The 19,566-nt window shown below is 51.5% G+C and overlaps 2 protein-coding genes across 4 annotated transcripts in view; one reads left to right on the top strand and one right to left on the bottom strand.

Moving 5' to 3' along the window:
* The window catches only part of fam221a (family with sequence similarity 221 member A), a 17,769-nt gene extending 10,871 nt beyond the window's left edge, over positions 1–6,898 (bottom strand). For all 3 annotated transcript variants that reach the window (XM_061253915.1, XM_061253914.1, XM_061253913.1), the window contains exons 1-5: positions 6,714–6,898; positions 5,997–6,209; positions 4,624–4,797; positions 4,029–4,219; positions 177–383 (exon numbers count right to left, since the gene is read on the bottom strand). In XM_061253915.1, coding sequence (XP_061109899.1) covers positions 177–383; positions 4,029–4,219; positions 4,624–4,797; positions 5,997–6,061 — 637 coding nt within the window. In that variant the 5' untranslated portion in view covers positions 6,062–6,209; positions 6,714–6,898. The remainder of the gene's footprint in view (positions 1–176; positions 384–4,028; positions 4,220–4,623; positions 4,798–5,996; positions 6,210–6,713) is intronic.
* ccdc126 (coiled-coil domain containing 126) lies at positions 6,561–19,566 on the top strand. Its single transcript, XM_061253916.1, has 3 exons — positions 6,561–6,887; positions 10,548–10,800; positions 15,384–19,566. The coding sequence occupies exons 2-3, from the start codon at positions 10,569–10,571 to the stop codon at positions 15,617–15,619; spliced, it is 468 nt and encodes a 155-aa protein (XP_061109900.1). The 5' UTR covers positions 6,561–6,887; positions 10,548–10,568; the 3' UTR covers positions 15,620–19,566.

Genomic DNA, 19,566 nt, shown 5'->3' with positions numbered 1-19,566 from the left:
TCTGCTCTAGTGTATCTGACAGGTCTATGGTACAGTCTGCTCTAGTGTATCTGACAGGTCTATGGTACAGTCTGCTCTAGTGTATCTGACAGGTCTATGGTACAGTCTGCTCTAGTGTATCTGACAGATCTTTGGTACAGTCTGCTCTAGTGTATCTGACAGGTCTATGGTCTGACCGGTCCCGCTGGGGTCGAGCCGGAGGTAGCCGTCAGCCAGGGAGCTGAACCCGGTGAGTCCTCCCATGGCTGCGTACGGGACGTCCCGCCCCACGGGCCGGCCCCGCCCCTCTCTCTCCTCCCGCGTCTCCACCAGCGTCTGGTGGGCGGAGCTGGGCTGGCCGCACCCACAGGTGTATGGGCTGTGGAACCCAGTACAGGTGGAGCCTGCAGGTGAAGGAGACACACACAGATACAGGTGTGTGAGCTGTGGGATTCTGTACAGGTGTGTGACTGTGGGATTCTGTACTGGTGTGTGACTGTGGGATTCTGTACAAGTGTGTGAGCGGTGGGATTCTGTACAGGTGTGTGACTGTGGGATTCTGTACTGGTGTGTGACTGTGGGATTCTGTACTGGTGTGTGACTGTGGGATTCTGTACAGGTGTGTGACTGTGGGATTCTGTACTGGTGTGTGACTGTGGGATTCTGTACAGGTGTGTGAGCGGTGGGATTCTGTACAGGTGTGTGACTGTGGGATTCTGTACAGGTGTGTGACTGTGGGGTTCTGTACAGGTGTGTGAGCTGTGGGATTCTGTACAGGTGTGTGACTGTGGGATTCTGTACAGGTGTGTGACTGTGGGATTCTGTACAGGTGTGTCAGCTGTGGGATTGCATACAAGTGTACTGGAGACCTGGAGCAGATTCTGCCCTTGGTGCACGTGACTAGCAGTGATGTCATCTAATTGACCTGACGTGCGTTGAAGACAGTAACTTTACGTTTAAAACATTCATTCATTAATTCATTCATTATCCTAACCCGCTTATCCTGAACAGGGTCGCAGGGGGGCTGGAGCCTATCCCAGCATACATTGGGCGAAAGGCAGGAATGCACCCTGGACAGGTCGCCAGTCCATCGCAGGGCACACGCACCATTCACTCACACACTCACACACTCATACCTACGGGCAATTTAGACTCTCCAATCAGCCTGACCTGCATGTCTTTGGACTGTGGGAGGAAACCGGAGTACCCGGAGGAAACCCACGCAGACACGGGGAGAACATGCAAACTCCGCACAGAGAGGCCCCGGCCGATGGGGATTCAAACCCAGGACCTCCTTGCTGTGAGGCGGCAGTGCTACCCACTGCACCATCCGTGCCGCCATTGTTTAAAACATATTAAAACTTTTTTCTGTTTGCCAATTAACGTTAACAGTTTTAAAAATTAGTGTGCAGCAAACAAATTATCGCCGGTGGGATAGATGCCGAGAGACCAAGTATGACAATCATGTGGCTCTGATAATGCACACAATCATGTGGCTCTGATAATGCACACAATCATGTGGCTCTGATAATGCACACAATCATGTGGCTCTGATAATGCACACAATCATGTGGCTCTCTCCTGGCGGCATTCTCTTCCGATGTCACTGCCGCCAAAGCAAAATACTATCAAACGCAAATTCAGAACTCTGCTTCTAACCCCCGGAAACTTTTCTCCATTTTCTCCTCTCTCCTCAACGCACCGCCTCCTCCTCCTCAGTCCTCCTTCGCTGCTGATGACTTTGCTGATTTCTTCGATGAGAAGGTCGCAGTCATCCGCAGATCCTTTACAACCGCCGCCCCCCTCACTGTGCCCTTCCCCCCCTCTAGGCCCATCCCTTCCTTTTCCACTTTCTCCCCCCTTACAGACTCTAATGTTTCTCAACTCCTGCTCTGCCACCGCCCTACAACCTGTGCCCTTGACCCTATCCCCTCTTCTCTTCTCCAAACTATCACACCTGACATTCTCCCATTTGTCACCTCCCTTGTCAACTCCTCCCTGTCTTCCGGCTGTTTTCCGGCATCCTCCAAGAGGGCCCACATCACTCCGCTGCTAAAAAAGCCTACCCTGGATCCCTCCATCATCCAGAACTACCGCCCGGTATCTCTTCTTCCTTTCCTTTCTAAAACTATAGAACGAGCCGCTTCTACTCAACTTTCTTCCTTCTTTTCTAACAACAACCTGCTAGACCCCCATCAGTCTGGCTTCAGATCGGGCCACTCGACAGAGACTGCGCTCCTCTCCGTCAGTGAGTCACTTCATGCCGCACGAGCAGCCTCCCTCTCCTCTGTCCTCATTCTTCTAGATCTCTCTGCTGCCTTCGACACTGTGGATCACTCCATCCTCCTGTCTGCCCTGTCAGCAACGGGCATCTGTGGCACAGCCCTGGACTGGATTGAGTCCTACCTCTCTGGTCGCTCCTTCCAGGTTGCCTGGGCTGGTTCGGTATCGACACCTCGGCCCCTCGCCACAGGAGTTCCCCAGGGCTCAGTCCTTGGCCCGCTTCTTTTTTCTCTCTACACTCGCTCCCTTGGCCCTGTGATCACTGCACATGGGCTATCCTACCACTGCTATGCGGACGATACTCAACTCTTCGTCTCGTTCCCGCCGTCTGATACGCAGGTTTCAGCCCGTATCTCCGCTTGCCTGAGGGACATCCAGAGCTGGATGGACAACCACCATCTAAAGCTCAACTCAGGTAAAACTGAAATGATATTCATCCCTGCTAATGCCTCTCCCCATCTGGATCTCTCCATTTCCCTCGGGGATACCACACTCACGCCGTCACCCAGTGCAAGGAACCTCGGCGTGGTGATGGACAGCAGACTGTCCCTTTCCGAGAATATTGCGGCGGTGACCCGGTCTTGCAGGTTCTTCCTATACAACATACGGAGAATCCGCCCCTTTCTCACCCCCTACTCGACCCAGCTCCTGGTCCAAGCGATGGTTCTGTCCCGCCTGGACTACTGCAATTCCCTCTTGGCTGGCCTCCCAGCGTCTGCCATCAGACCCCTCCAACTCATCCAGAATGCAGCAGCTCGTCTGGTCTTCAACCTTCCCAAATACTCACACGTCACCCCCCTGCTTACTTCCCTCCACTGGCTGCCTGTCATGGCTCGCATCAAATTCAAAACATTGGTGCTAGCCTTCCAAGCAGTTAAAGGGTCTTCCCCAGCTTATCTGCAAAAAATCATCAGACCCTACACCCCTGCCAGACCTCTTCGTTCAGCCTCCACAGGCCGCTTGGCACCTCCCCCTCTCAGAACCTCCACCTCACGCTCACGACTACTGTCTGTTCTGGCTCCACGGTGGTGGAACGAACTCCCCGTTGAGGTCAGAACTATAGAATCCCTCCCCACCTTCAAGCGCAAGCTGAAGACACACCTCTTCAAACAGCACCTCTCCCCATCCCTCCCTACCTCCCTGTGAACCTTAATTGTTGTCTCTGTGACTTGTGTATCAGTATTTTAGTTGGCTAGGTAAGCAGTGTTTGGATAGTTAACTTTGGTGACTTTTGCTCTGTTTGTTTGTTTGTTCAAAAAAAAAAAAAAAAAAAAAAAAAAAATTTGGCCCTTGTCCTTATCTTTGTTGTACAGGTAGCAGTTGAAATTGTACTTACCTCTAGGGTCTTTCAGCGAACTTATCCCTGGTTATGGGTATGCACTTTGTTGTACGTCGCTCTGGATAAGAGCGTCTGCCAAATGCCAATAATGTAATGTAATGTAATAATGCACACAATCATGTGGCTCTGATAATGCACACAATCATGTGGCTCTGATAATGCACACAATCACGTGGCTCTGATAATGCACTTTCATCAGTGTAATTTGTACTTACCTTTTTTTAAATAAATCGCAGGTAAGCAGCTAGTCAGCTAGGTAATTAGACATAGCTTGTTAGATCTAAGTCACTTCCATTTGTATTAAAAAGGTGTTAGTGGCGAACTAAATGGAATGTTCATTTAACATTTTTCATCAGTAACTGTTTGCAGCAAACGCAGTTTGGCGTCTTGGACACACATGGGGTGTGATTGGCTCAGAGACACTCACACTTCCCACACAGGTGCCCTGGCGCCTCGCTGTGGTCCTGGGCGGAGTGCTTGCACCTGCAGCGCGCAGCCTGCGGGCCACTCTGGAGCACGTACAGGTAAGATGCACACCTGCACCCTCGCACCCGGCAGGGCAGGGCCAGGGGCCGCTCCTCAGGGACCTGCTCAAAGTCCGTCTGGTGCTGTTTGTACCTGAGAAACACGGGCGGGGTCCTGGCAATGAAGCCCAACGCTGCCTCACCTCCGCGGGGGTCTTCATTAGCTTCTTTTCATTTTGTACATTTCATTTCGTTATGCAATATAACACTGTCATTTTCACTTTCATTGTAATAAAAATCTCTTTAAAAAGGTCATTCCCTCAACAGATGTCTTGAATAAAAACATTCATTCACATTTCACTTATTAGAATATGCACATTTTACACATTCTGCACAAGAACCAGTGTATACAGAGGGGAGTTTAGGACAAATTCTGACCAATGGGATGTTTGGAGGGGATTTCAACCAATTGGATATCAGGAAGTTGAGAGTTCTGACAAATGGGATGTTTGGAGGGAATTCCGACCAATGGGATATGACGAAGGTGAGGGTTCTGACCTATGGGAGCAGAAGCAGGGTGTCTCTGGTCCAATCAGCTTGCAGTCTATTCCCCCGGGGACGCCGCAGCTGACGTACAGCCTGTTCCGCAGTCGCGCCGGCAGAACCTTCCTCTTGTACTCCTCATACTCCTCAGGGACGAAGAGTCTGCCCCCGTCATCGTCCCCCACAATCCTGCAGGGCGGAACACAGCTCTGCTCCAAACCCCCATTTCTACCACATCTGCTCATCCAGCATCCCTACACATGCACTGATCATATGCCATGCTCCGGAGAAAGATATCCACCAGGGCTGGAATCAATTCCATTTCTAAGCTGACTGGGACCTGGAAGGTTGGTGGTTCGCCCTGGTGGTAGCCACAATAAGATCTGTGCAGCCGTTGGGCCCTTGAGCAAGGCCCTGAACCCCACATTGCTCCAGGGGGAGGATTGTCCCCTGCTTAGTCTCATCAACACGTCACTTTGGATAAAAAGCATCAGCCAAACCGTAATGTATTCAGGAAAGTAATTTTAATTAAATCAGTGATCTGAAAAGTGAATTTACATTTGCTGGAGAGCGGGTAAGAGCATGGTATTTAAACCAAAAGAACGAGTTTACTTAAAGGCTCTTTCACAGTGTAAAGTCACCAGCTCAAATTTCCTCACGTTTAATGATTTAAAATGATATTTCCCCCCTGTCTGGATAAATATACCGTATTTGACGCACAGAACCTGCGTCTCTAGCATACTGCTTGCATACCTCCCAGGCCAAAAGCTACAGCCTTTTAATTTCGCCAAACCTCCAGGCTAATGACTGTCCATTTCACTGCAGTTCACTGGAGCTCGCGGGCAAATTAGTGTGTACATATTGTCACATCATTAGTAGAGTATTTATATTACATTACATTTGTTTACTTAGTACTTAATGTCCTTGCCCGTGGCTGGTGTGATTCACATGCAGCTATAACTCCATTAATGTACAACTAGGTAATTTATTCTATAAAAAAATTATGCGAAGTGAGGGTGTAAGTCATTTGGTTTAACGTAATATGGTTAAATGCGCAATACATGAAAGTTACACGCGCCACGTGTGTCATCAAGATTAATTTAACAGAATGTGATACGCAGCTAGAAACAAACGCCAGAAGGCAAGGTAGCATCATAAAAACGTTAAATGCCAAGACAATTTAGGTTGATTCTCGGTCCATCTTTTTAGCTGCGTTTCATATCATTCCGAGCCAGAAAAACGCTGGGCATCAGGTGACATTCTTGCTGGCGGCGTTTGGGACATAGACTAGCTGAGTGAGATGAAAGCTTAATCATGTGCAGTAGCCTAAATTCATATAATAATTTTCAAAAGAAAATAATTAAAGTGAGCTAATATTAGCAACCAACCTCCGATACTCCAAGTATTCCTCAATTGCTACCGACGCGTCTCTGTCGATGATTATTCTCTCCATCGTTAAACTGTGAATACTGTCTATTTACAGCGTCTTCTTCTGGGAGTTCTGCTGGCTGTGTGTGGTGGTGAGATATGCGGACTCCCAGCAAACGCCGTCGCACAATGCTTTGGCGTTGCTGGGCAACACATAGATGTCCTGCAGTCAACTGCGAAAGAGGAACAACGCCTGATATAAACAAACCAAAAAGGAAGTTGCCTGTATGTACGCCCCAGTTACGGTGGATAACTACATAAATAACCCCAAATCGCCATAATTTGAAAGCATAATGCTATTAGTCCTATTATCACCACGTACCTACTTTTAACTCCTGAATAGCTCTTAAATGAATACATTGATTGAATTCCATTAGTTCTGCTCCTCTTAACTAGCAACATAGTGACGAACTAAATAAACAAAAGTAAATAAGTAAATAAATAAATAAAATATGTGAAGGCAACTTGTAAAACACATTTCCCATCAAGCCCTGTAGCGCTGAATGATGACGCAGAACGCAGCAACAGACGTACAGACTGATTGGGTGAAAAGGGTGGTTAGCTTGCTAAACTGAAACAGTCTTGTGGGAGATCAGCCAGATTAATACCCCTACGGTAAAAAACATACAGCCGATTGATCCATAGTATGTTTTCATTATCTAGTGGTAAATAGTTACCTGACAAACTGGTAGTTATTTTAGACCCTGAAGATTCCAGATCGCTAGCGAGCCGTACCGTTAGCTTGACAAGTGAAACCACTTTTCAGTCTTAACGTTAGCCACCCAGCCCGCTTCCACTGTATTTCTGGCTGAGTTTAAGTCGTGGATCAAGCTGTCATCATGACATAAAAGGTAAGCCAGCCAGTATCCTGCCTGGAATGAATTGAGATTGATCGCCCTGTCCTTTTTTCAGAGCCGAACTTGCCGGACAAATACTTCCGTTGTATGTTTATTTTTGGCTTAGATCTCTGGCATTCCCGCTGGCTAGTTGTTTATGTGTCGTTTCACGTTAACAATTGACTTACTTGCCCTCGTAGATAGTTAAGTTGGGTCTTTAGCCAGCAAGTATACTAACTGCTCATATTGCACTGATTTAATGCTTAGCTACTTTCGGCTGAACGAAATGGCTGAACGAAAATTGTTTGGTAATAATGCTGGCCAGCTTTCTCGAAAGATCACTATGATTCCGCATATTTTTTGAAAATTTACAAATACGATGTGTCATGCTGTCAGACGCTAGATTGCAGTCGCATTCGGTTAGACCGCTTTGTAAACATACTTGGGTTTTTATCAGGTAACCTTGTTTTTCAGCTCGCCATTCAATAGTTCTGGAGTCAGTTTAAAAATAAAACATTTAACTGACGCCACAGATGACCTTGATGTTGTCAGACGTCAGGATTATTGGTGTTATGAAAACTTAATCTTATTTTCGGGATATTTGGAGATAACGGGACACACGTCATGTCAGATTGGGCGTGCTTGTTTATCGCCTATTCGCCTTCACAGATGGTTGTGTAACTGGGACAGTTGGGGAGCGGAGCTTGTTCTAAACTCCGACGTCTATCACTTGGGCGTTTGGTCTTCTGCGTGTTAGCCCCATTGCTGCCATTAATTATCATTGACAGTAATAATAATAATAATAATTAATACATTCAATGCATTATGCGCCTTTCCTTCGTCCTTTGCTTAAGCATCTACGAGGTTTTACGCGTCAGTAGATTGAGTGTCTATTGTCGGTCAATGCGGTGGGTGGTGGGGGTTGCCTGCGCTCTCTGATAACAGTTATAGAGGGACCCAAGGTGGATCGGTGCGCAGGAGGGTCATATCGCGTTACTCGAGGCCTCATTACAGGGGCCCCTCCGGTTACCTGCGCGCATTATTATGCGCTAGGCGCCTCCCGAATTTCCCGTTCCGGAGGCTGAATTATTTACCGCACGGAGGCGTCCAGCGCCCACCTCTGCAGGTCCCGAACCGGGCGGTGCAGGGGTGACTGGGACGGGATGAGGCTCTGCCCCAGTGTTTATATTTTTAGGCGTCACAGTGCGTTATCCTCCACACTCATTTTAATGACGTGTGTCCACACTTTGACCGACTTTACAGCTTCGCTGGAATAAAACCCACTGTGTGTGTGAGTGAGAGTGTGTGTGTGTGCGTGTGCGTGTAGTAGTAGTGTGTGTGTGTGTGCTTGTGGGTACGGGTGTGTGTGTGTGTGCGTGTAGTAGTAGTGTGTGTGTGTGTGCTTGTGGGTACGGGTGTGTGTGTGCGTGTGCGTGTAGTAGTAGTGTGTGTGTGTGCTTGTGGGTACGGATGTGTGTGTGTGTGTGTGTGTGTGTGTGTGTGTGTGTGTGTGTGTGTGTGTGTGTGCGCGCGGGCGTGTAGTAGTAGTAGTAGTGTGTGTGTGTGCTTGTGTGTGGGTATGTGTGTAGTATTAGTGTATGAGTGTGTGTGTATGGGTGTGCGTCTGTTAAGACTGTTGTCTATATCTGGGGAATCTTAAGCCCCAGAGCACCTTGGGTAGTGCCCTTGCCGTGTCACATGACTGTGATTGGTCGAGCGTGTGATGAGGTGATTTGCATACAGGGAGAATGCCCAGCCCAGCTCCACGGCTGCAGCAGGGCGTTGCTGAAACGTTACCCAGACGTTGTGATAAGGTTGTTTAAATGTTACTGCTGTGGGAGATACTGCAGCGCTCCCCTCCCAGCAGAGCTCCTGTCACTCATCCGTCACCACGGTGCTGTCTCAGAGGTCACTTTCACCGCAGAGGTCAGAGGTCAGAGGTGACTGCCATGCGCTGCTCAGGTCCAGTGTGGCTGGGGCTGAAATGCAGGTGAAGCAGGTATAAAGGCACAGGTGAATGGATGCGTGTTAAACACACGGCAAGAAGCACATTAATGTGGTGTTGAGTGTGTGCACTGTCTGCTGTGAAATGCATTCTCGACCTGACTCCATCAGGACGGCACAGTGCATCTGCATGGGAATGAGTGAGTTAATCACACACCATTGTTTCCTGTCAGTGATCACTGGTGCTGAGTCAGCCCCACACAGACACACTGCTTCTCTCTCCCTGTATATCTCTCCTTATCTCTCCCTGTATCTCTCCTTCTGTCTCCCTGTATATCTCTCCTTCTCTCTCCCTGTATATATCTCCTTCTCTCTCCCTGTATATATCTCCTTCTCTCTCCCTGTATATCTCTCCTTCTCGCTCCCTGTATATCTCTCCTTCTCTCTCCCTGTATATCTCTCCTTCTCGCTCCCTGTATATCTCTCCTTCTCTCTCCCTGTATATCTCTCCTTCTCGCTCCCTGTATATCTCTCCTTCTCTCTCCCTGTATATATCTCCTTCTCGCTCCCTGTATATCTCTCCTTCTCTCTCCCTGTATATCTCTCCTTCTCTCTCCCTGTATGAGCCTGGGAGGGAGAGGCCCTCACCCCGCTGTGGGGAATAAACGTGTGAATCATATCTGACACTGCTGAGTTTCCTGGTCGTCTCTTCGGAAAACCTTTTTTTTTTTGTTGTGTTTTTTTGTTTTTGTTTTTGTTTTTTTACGGTTTTCCTTCGTGACAGTTTGTGTGTGTCTGACAAGAGGAAGTGAAGTGGGTGTGGCAGGAAGGGGGTGAGGCTCAGAGTTTATTTTTTAACATTGTGACAGCACACGACGCGCTCCGTCTCCTGGCTTCATCAGCAGCTGACGGCCCTGATCCAGAGCGATGTGCAATAAAGTGCAGATCAGAACCAGATCAGAACCAGGGCCAAGTGCTGGAAGTGCAGACAAACTGACCGGCAATAAGAGCACTTAAATAAAACATGACCTGACCTGCGTGTGGTCCCTGCTGAACGTACTGCGACGTGCAGGTTCTTTAGCGCACTATTTTACCCATAATGCTATGTTGACACGCTACATAGTGAACTAGTGTGAGACGTAACCTCTGTTGTGACGCATGGAAACCCAGTCTCATGCAGCTGGTGTGGGGGTGTGGGGGTGTCTGCAGCCTGGTGTGGGGGTGTGGGGGTGTCTGCGGCCTGGTGTGGGGGTGTGGGGGTGTCTGCGGCCTGGTGGCTGGGGTGTGGGGGTGTCTGCGGCCTGGTGGCTGGGGTGTGGGGGTGTCTGCGGCCTGGTGGCTGGGGTGTGGGGGTGTGGGGGTGTCTGCGGCCTGGTGTGGGGGTGTCTGCAGCCTGGTGTGGGGGTGTGGGGGTGTCTGCGGCCTGGTGGCTGGGGTGTGGGGGTGTCTGCGGCCTGGTGGCTGGGGTGTGGGGGTGTGGGGGTGTGGGGGTGTGGGGGTGTCTGCGGCCTGGTGGCTGGGGTGTGGGGGTGTGGGGGTGTCTGCGGCCTGGTGGCTGGGGTGTGGGGGTGTGGGGGTGTGGGGGTGTCTGCAGCTGGTGGCTGGGGTGCGTGACCGGGGCCTGGACGAGGCTGCAGCCCTGATAATGTGAAGCGGCTGAGGGGCCACATTGCCCGAGCGTCAGGAGGGCGCAGCGCGGGGCAGTAAGGAGCTCCCTGTGCCCCGCTGCAGGTGCTGGAGCCCGGGGCAGCCATGCTGGGGGCCCTGCGCCGGGGCCTGGCCCAGAGGCTGAGCCTGCTGCTGCTGCTGCTGGGTGTGCTGTGGGGCGGCCTGCTGCTGCGCTACACCCTGCAGACGCCCGGCCGCCAGAGCAGCGCCCAGCTCCGCCAGCAGATCCTGGAGCTCAGCCAGCGCTACGTCAGGGTGCTGACGGAGGAGAGCCGCGAGGCCACCGGGCCCCGGGGCCCCGCCATGGCAGGACAAGGTACGGCCCCCAAAACACTGCACCGCCCTGTAGCACACACACCGCCCTGCAACACACACACCGCCCTGTAGCACACACACCGCCCTGTAGCACACACACCACCCTGTAACACACACACCGCCCTGTAGCACACACACCGCCCTGCAACACACACACCGCCCTGTAGCACACACACCGCCCTGTAACACACACACACCGCTCTGTAACACACACACCGCCCTGTAACACACACACCGCCCTGTAACACACACACCGCCCTGTAGCACACACACCGCCCTGTAGCACACACACCGCCCTGTAGCACACACACCGCCCTGTAACACACACACATCGCTCTGTAACACACACACCGCCCTGTAACACACACACTGCCCTGTAGCACACACACCGCCCTGTAACACACACACCGCCCTGTAGCACACACACCGCCCTGTAACACACACACTGCCCTGTAACACACACACTGCCCTGTAACACACACACCGCCCTGTAGCACACACACTGCCCTGTAGCACACACACCGCCCTGTAACACACACACTGCCCTGTAGCACACACACCGCCCTGTAACACACACACCGCCCTGTAACACACACACCGCCCTGTAACACACACACTGCCCTGTAACACACACACTGCCCTGTAGCACACACACCGCCCTGTAACACACACACCGCCCTGTAGCACACACACCGCCCTGTAACACACACACCGCCCTGTAACACACACACTGCCCTGTAACACACACACTGCCCTGTAGCACACACACCGCCCTGTAACACACACACCGCCCTGTAACACACACACACCGCTCTGTAACACACACACCGCCCTGTAACACACACACCGCCCTGTAACACACACACACCGCTCTGTAACACACACACCGCCCTGTAGCACACACACCGCCCTGTAGCACACACACCGCCCTGTAGCACACACACCGCCCTGTAACACACACACCGCCCTGTAGCACACACACCGCCCTGTAACACACACACCGCCCTGTAGCACACACACCGCCCTGTAGCACACACACCGCCCTGTAGCACACACACCGCCCTGTAGCACACACACCGCCCTGTAACACACACACCGCCCTGTAGCACACACACCGCCCTGTAACACACACACACCGCTCTGTAACACACACACCGCTCTGTAACACACACACCGCCCTGTAACACACACACTGCCCTGTAGCACACACACCGCCCTGTAGCACACACACCGCCCTGTAACACACACACACCGCCCTGTAGCACACACACTGCCCTGTAGCACACACACCGCCCTGTAACACACACACTGCCCTGTAGCACACACACCGCCCTGTAACACACACACCGCCCTGTAGCACACACACCGCCCTGTAACACACACACCGCCCTGTAGCACACACACCGCCCTGTAGCACACACACCGCCCTGTAACACACACACCGCCCTGTAACACACACACCGCCCTGTAGCACACACACCGCCCTGTAACACACACACACCGCCCTGTAGCACAGACACCGCCCTGTAGCACACACACCGCCCTGTAACACACACACCGCCCTGTAACACACACACTGCCCTGTAACACACACACCGCCCTGTAGCACACACACCGCCCTGTAACACACACACACCGCTCTGTAACACACACACCGCCCTGTAACACACACACTGCCCTGTAGCACACACACCGCCCTGTAACACACACACCGCCCTGTAGCACACACACCGCCCTGTAACACACACACTGCCCTGTAACACACACACTGCCCTGTAACACACACACCGCCCTGTAGCACACACACTGCCCTGTAGCACACACACCGCCCTGTAACACACACACTGCCCTGTAGCACACACACCGCCCTGTAACACACACACCGCCCTGTAACACACACACCGCCCTGTAACACACACACTGCCCTGTAACACACACACTGCCCTGTAACACACACACTGCTCTGTAACACACACTCCGCTCTGTAACACACACACACTGCCCTGTAAGACACACACACACACACACTGCCCTGTAACACACACACCGCTCTGTAACACACATACACACTGCCCTGTAACACACACACACACACACACTGCCCTGTAACACACACACTGCCCTGTAACACACACACACACTGCCCTGTAACACACACACTGCCCTGTAACACACACACACACACTGCCCTGTAACACACACACTGCCCTGTAACACACACACACACACCGCTCTGTAACACACACACACCGCCCTGTAACACACACACACACTGCCCTGTAACACACACACACACACCGCCCTGTAACACACACACCGCTCTGTAACACACACACACCGCCCTGTAACACACACACACACACACTGCCCTGTAACACACACACCGCCCTGTAACACACACACCGCTCTGTAACACACACACACACTGCCCTGTAACACACACACACACTGCCCTGTAACACACACACACACCGCCCTGTAACACACACACACCGCCCTGTAACACACACACACCGCCCTGTAACACACACACACACACACACTGCCCTGTAACACACACACACCGCCCTGTAACACACACACTGCCCTGTAACACATACACACACCGCCCTGTAACACACACACTGCCCTGTAACACACACACCGCCCTGTAACACACACACTGCCCTGTAACACACACACCGCTCTGTAACACACACACACACACTGCCCTGTAACACACACACACACTGCCCTGTAACACACACACTGCCCTGTAACACACACACACACTGCCCTGTAACACACACACACACACACACACTGCCCTGTAACACACACACCGCTCTGTAACACACACACACTGCCCTGTAACACACACACCGCTCTGTAACACACACAGCGCTCTGTAACACACACACACACTGCCCTGTAACACACACACACACTGCCCTGTAACACACACACCGCTCTGTAACACACACACACTGCCCTGTAACACACACACACCGCCCTGTAACACACACACACCGCCCTGTAACACACACACACACACACACACACTGCCCTGTAACACACACACACCGCCCAGTAACACACACACACACACACACTGCCCTGTAACACACACACCGCCCTGTAACACACACACTGCCCTGTAACACACACACACACACTGCCCTGTAACACACACACACACTGCCCTGTAACACACACACACACTGCCCTGTAACACACACACCGCCCTGTAACACACACACACCGCCCTGTAACACACACACACACACACACACTGCCCTGTAACACACACACACCGCCCTGTAACACACACACTGCCCTGTAACACACACACACACTGCCCTGTAACACACACACACACACTGCCCTGTAACACACACACCGCTCTGTAACACACACACACTGCCCTGTAACACACACACACCGCCCTGTAACACACACACACACACACACACACACACTGCCCTGTAACACACACACACACCGCCCTGTAACACACACACTGCCCTGTAACACACACACACACACTGCCCTGTAACACACACACCGCTCTGTAACACACACACACTGCCCTGTAACACACACACACCGCTCTGTAACACACACAGCGCTCTGTAACACACACACACACTGCCCTGTAACACACACACACACACTGCCCTGTAACACACACACACACTGCCCTGTAACACACACACACACACACACACACACTGCCCTGTAACACACACACCGCTCTGTAACACACACACACTTCCCTGTAACACACACACCACTCTGTAACACACACAGCGCTCTGTAACACACACACACTGCCCTGTAACACACACACACACTGCCCTGTAACACACACACCGCTCTGTAACACACACACCGCCCTGTAACACACACACTGTAACACACAGGTTGTCCTCATTAGACCCCTGTCTGTGCTGCTGTTGTGTCATTTCTGTGTGCAGTAATAACACACTGATGTATCCGAACGCTGCTGGTTGGCCGGTTGCCTGTAAATATGATGGTTACAGCAGCTGAGGGTCATTTCATAGGTCTGCTGTGGGCATTCCGTCTTAATAAAAAGCTCTGTATGTTGTCATTTATCATATAAGAGTTACTCTGACAAATCGCTTTTCCGAAACACATCAGCATCTTTCGGTTCAAATAAGCAGTTTTGAACCTGAGGGTGTTGTGGGCAAAACCTTTTTTTAAATATTGAAAGGGCATTGAATTATAATGTTCATTTTCTGCTTTATTCACGTCTTCATAATCATTTTCTCACTGAACTGAAATTCAGGCTCTTGGGTAAATGCGGGCTGTCTGTACGTCCGGAGAAAGGTTTAGCTGGAAATGAACCATTTTTAGTGTTTCGGAGCATGGAGTGAGTGTGTCTGACCCAGCACCTGTTTCAGTGTGCGTTTGTGTTCTTGATCGCCATTACAATTTACAGTTATTCATCTGATGCTTCTATCCAAAGCGACTTACAGTTGATTAGACTAAGCAGGGGCCGATCCCCAGATCCCCCTGCAGCAGGGCGGGGCTCATGACATCACATCACGTGTCGTTGGGCTGAATCTCTCTCTGTTTCTGCAGCGGACCTGAAGCGGACCATCGCCATCTTGCTGGACGACATCCTGCAGCGTCTGGTGAAGCTGGAGGGTAAAATGGACGCCGTGGTGAACGGGTCGCTGGTGAACGCCACGCAGCCGGCCGGCAGCGCCCCCGCCCCCGCCCCGCCCGGCCAGGCCACGCCCCCGCGCCGCCACTCAGATCCCCGGCAACCCGCCACGGCAACGCGCGGCCAGGGGCCAGCGGCGGGACCCAGATAGCGCTCGCGGCTGAAGCCCCGACTTTTAAATGTTTTTCACTCGTTAGTTTCACTTCTGTCTCGCGTTTAGCAGTTTCGTGTGTTCGGGTTTTGGGGGGGGGGGGAGTTCCCTTTTTTCCGTTATGCCACTGTGTCAGTTCGGTCCTGTTCGGCACGGGGGGAAGCTGAGGACCAGCGGCCAAACGCCACTGACTCTGTCTGGCGCATGCCCGGCACTGTCCCAGTGTGTGTGTGTGTGTGTGTGTGTGTGTGAGTGTGTGTGTGTGTGTGAGTGTGTGTGTGTGTGTGTGAGTGTGTGTGTGTGAGTGTGTGTGTGTGAGTGTCCGTCTGAGAGAGGAGCAGAGGGCAGACTGTCCCAGTGTGTGTGTGAGTGTCCGTCTGAGAGAGGAGCAGAGGGCAGACTGTCCCAGTGTGTGTGTGAGTGTCCGTCTGAGAGAGGAGCAGAGGGCAGACTGTCCCAGTGTGTGTGTGAGTGTGTGTGTGTGTGTGCGTGGGTGTGTGTGTGTGAGTGTCCGTCTGAGAGAGGAGCAGAGGGCAGACTGTCCCAGTGTGTGTGTGAGTGTCCGTCTGAGAGAGGAGCAGAGGGCAGACTGTCCCAGTGTGTGTGTGAGTGTCCGTCTGAGAGAGGAGCAGAGGGCAGACTGTCCCAGTGTGTGTGTGAGTGTCCGTCTGAGAGAGGAGCAGAGGGCAGACTGTCCCAGTGTGTGTGTGAGTGTCCGTCTGAGAGAGGAGCAGAGGGCAGACTGTCCCAGTGCTGTGTGTGAGTGTCCGTCTGAGAGAGGAGCAGAGGGCAGACTGTCCCAGTGTGTGTGTGAGTGTCCGTCTGAGAGAGGAGCAGAGGGCAGACTGTCCCAGTGTGTGTGTGAGTGTCCGTCTGAGAGAGGAGCAGAGGGCAGACTGTCCCAGTGTGTGTGTGAGTGTCCGTCTGAGAGAGGAGCAGAGGGCAGACTGTCCCAGTGTGTGTGTGAGTGTCCGTCTGAGAGAGGAGCAGAGGGCTGACTGTCCCAGTGTGTGTGTGAGTGTGTGTGTGTGTGTGTGCGTGGGTGTGTGTGTGTGAGTGTCCGTCTGAGAGAGGAGCAGAGGGCAGACTGTCCCAGTGTGTGTGTGAGTGTCCGTCTGAGAGAGGAGCAGAGGGCAGACTGTCCCAGTGTGTGTGTGAGTGTCCGTCTGAGAGAGGAGCAGAGGGCAGACTGTCCCAGTGTGTGTGTGAGTGTCCGTCTGAGAGAGGAGCAGAGGGCTGCACTTTCAGCACCGCAACCTCAGTGTAGCAGAAGATTATAAAACACTATCCAAAGAGCCTGATTTGCACTGTGTGCTTAGATGGAGTAAATGTATTTTTTTTAACCAATAGTACATATGCTTTGAATAGAATGTATATTTATATGGGGGGGGGAACCACCTCCATACTGTACTATAAACTCTGACAAACTTGGGCATAATCAATGTAACGTTGTACCAGTTTGTGTGTGAAATTAGAATCTATGATCTAAACCTCTTCAGGGCCGTGCATCTCTCAGAGCGGCCGTAGTTCCTGTAGGATTGTGTGACTGAACCCACAGCAAAGCTGAGCTGAAGACCACACACTCACACACGCACACACACACCCATGCACACACACACACTCACACACACACACCCACACACACACACACTCACACACGCACACACACACCCACGCACACACACACACTCACACACACACACACTCACACACACACACACCCACGCACACACACACACACTCACGCACACACACCCATGCACACACACACACACACACACACACACACACTCGCACACACACACCCACGCACACACACACACTCACACACACACACACTCACACACACACACACCCACGCACACACACACACTCACGCACACACACCCATGCACGCACACACACACACACACACACACACACCCACACACACTCATGCACACACACACTCATGCACACACACACACACGCTCACGCACACATACACACACACACATACTCACCCACACACACTCATGCACACACACACTCACACACACTCATGCACACACACACTCACACACGCTCATGCACACACACACACACACACATGCACACACACACTCACACACACACGCTCACACACACACACACGCTCTCACACACACACGCACACGCACACACGCATACACACTCATGCACGTTGTGTCTGCAGGGTTGTGTTTGAACTGTTCCTCTTTCACACGGGAGATTTGAGTCATTGGAACTTTACCTGTGCAAACGGATCTCTGTGAGAAAACCAGCCTGAGCAGAGCTGCAGACACACCCCTGGCTGTGTGCTCTGTGTGTCCAGATAAGCACATTTACAGAGTGACCAGCCTGAGCAGAACTGCACACACCCCTGGCTGTGTGCTCTGTGTGTCCAGATAAGCACATTTACAGAGTGACCAGCCTGAGCAGAACTGCACACACCCCTGGCTGTGTGCTCTGTGTGTCCAGATAAGCACATTTACAGAGTGACCAGCCTGAGCAGAACTGCACACACCCCTGGCTCCAGTCAGACGGAGATGTTGAGGAACAGCAGTCGTGCTGATGAGCTGAACCTGAGGGGGCTTCAGGGGAATGTAAATGTTCTCCACCCCATTGTCACACCTGGAGATGGGTCTGTTTACTTCTCTCTTCCCGTTTCTTCCCAAAAAATGTTTTCCCATTTTTGATGTTTGTCAAAAGTGTAGCCTGTAGCTACCAGACTCCCGAAATATGTTCATGACCCGTTTCAGGCTGGGATGTTTTTGTTTTGTTTCAGTGGTGTGGAGACCACTTTCAAATGCTGAAAGCACAGAGCTGAACATCTGGTTGGTATACAGAGTCCTTGGTGTTGTCCAATCCTGCCTCCTAATGCTGCTCTGTGTTCAATGTTAGTCCTCCTGGGCCCTGTATCACGAAGCAGGATTACTGATTTAGCTGGATAACTGGGCCCTAACCAGATTGGGAAGGGTTCCAGGTTTTACTCAGTGCAGTTATCCAGCTAACTCACTAATCCTGCTTTGTGGGTTTTACTCAGTGCAGTTATCCAGCTAAATCAGTAATCCTGCTTTGTGGGTTTTACTCAGTGCGGTTATCCAGCTAACTCAGTAATCCTGCTTTGTGGGTTTTACTCAGTGCAGTTATCCAGCTAACTCAGTAATCCTGCTTTGTGGGTTTTACTCAGTGCGGTTATCCAGCTAACTCAGTAATCCTGCTTTGTGGGTTTTACTCAGTGCGGTTATCCAGCTAACTCAGTAATCCTGCTTTGAGCATTATAATTGGCAATACTCTGCTTCACGCAACTTTCACAGAGTCAAGCCACACCTTATGTACACTTTAAATGGGCACTTGGTAACATGTAGGCATGTCTGGCTGTTACCATAGTTACCTGGTCAGGTTGTTTCAGAACAGAACAGGGGCGATGATGTCAGTGAAGTATCCAACACAGACGTTTTTTTTTTTGTTTTCCAAGGTGAGTTTGCGTGAATGTGTGGTGGGTGTTGAGGTTCGGGTGCACTCTAGGCGATTCTGTGTTCTGTTTTCACCCTGGGCGCTGTCTGCCCTTAACGACACTGGGACCAGCTTCCCTGGCATTTGGTAACAATAACTCCTCAGATGAGCTGCAGGGGTTCCTGACCCTGAACACGGTGCTCTGGTGCTCACGGCTGAGGTGTTCGTTTTCTGACAGTCCAGCTGTGACTTGCAGGTGTTTCCTCCGGTGTTCAGAATGTAGCAGACGTTGCTTTTAACTCTTTTGTAAGTGCGCAAAATGAACCGCCAATATTTCAATCTTGTTTCAAAATTGTAAAGCCGGTTTTCTTCTTAATTGAAGAAGAAAGGTTTTCCTTCATATTTTGTAGAAATGGGCCTCTGTGAATGGACTGATTGTGACTGAAGATGAAGCACATGTTTGACCAATAAATCAATTTTGAAGATCCCAA

This window comes from Conger conger, chromosome 9 (genome assembly GCF_963514075.1).
Source record: "Conger conger chromosome 9, fConCon1.1, whole genome shotgun sequence".
In the NCBI taxonomy this organism is placed as follows: Eukaryota; Metazoa; Chordata; class Actinopteri; order Anguilliformes; family Congridae; genus Conger; species Conger conger.
The sequence above is the reverse complement of the archived record's forward strand: the minus strand, read 5'-3'. Positions and strand labels throughout refer to the sequence as shown.

What these genes read in the sequence shown, in the direction of transcription:
- ccdc126 (XM_061253916.1), top strand. Translation starts at nt 10,569, where the DNA reads ATGCTGGGGGCCCTGCGCCGGGGCCTGGCCCAGAGGCTGAGCCTGCTG. An exon ending in CCCCGCCATGGCAGGACAAG is followed by an intron (nt 10,801 to 15,383) that starts GTACGGCCCCCA and finishes CTGTTTCTGCAG; the next exon opens with CGGACCTGAAGCGGACCATC.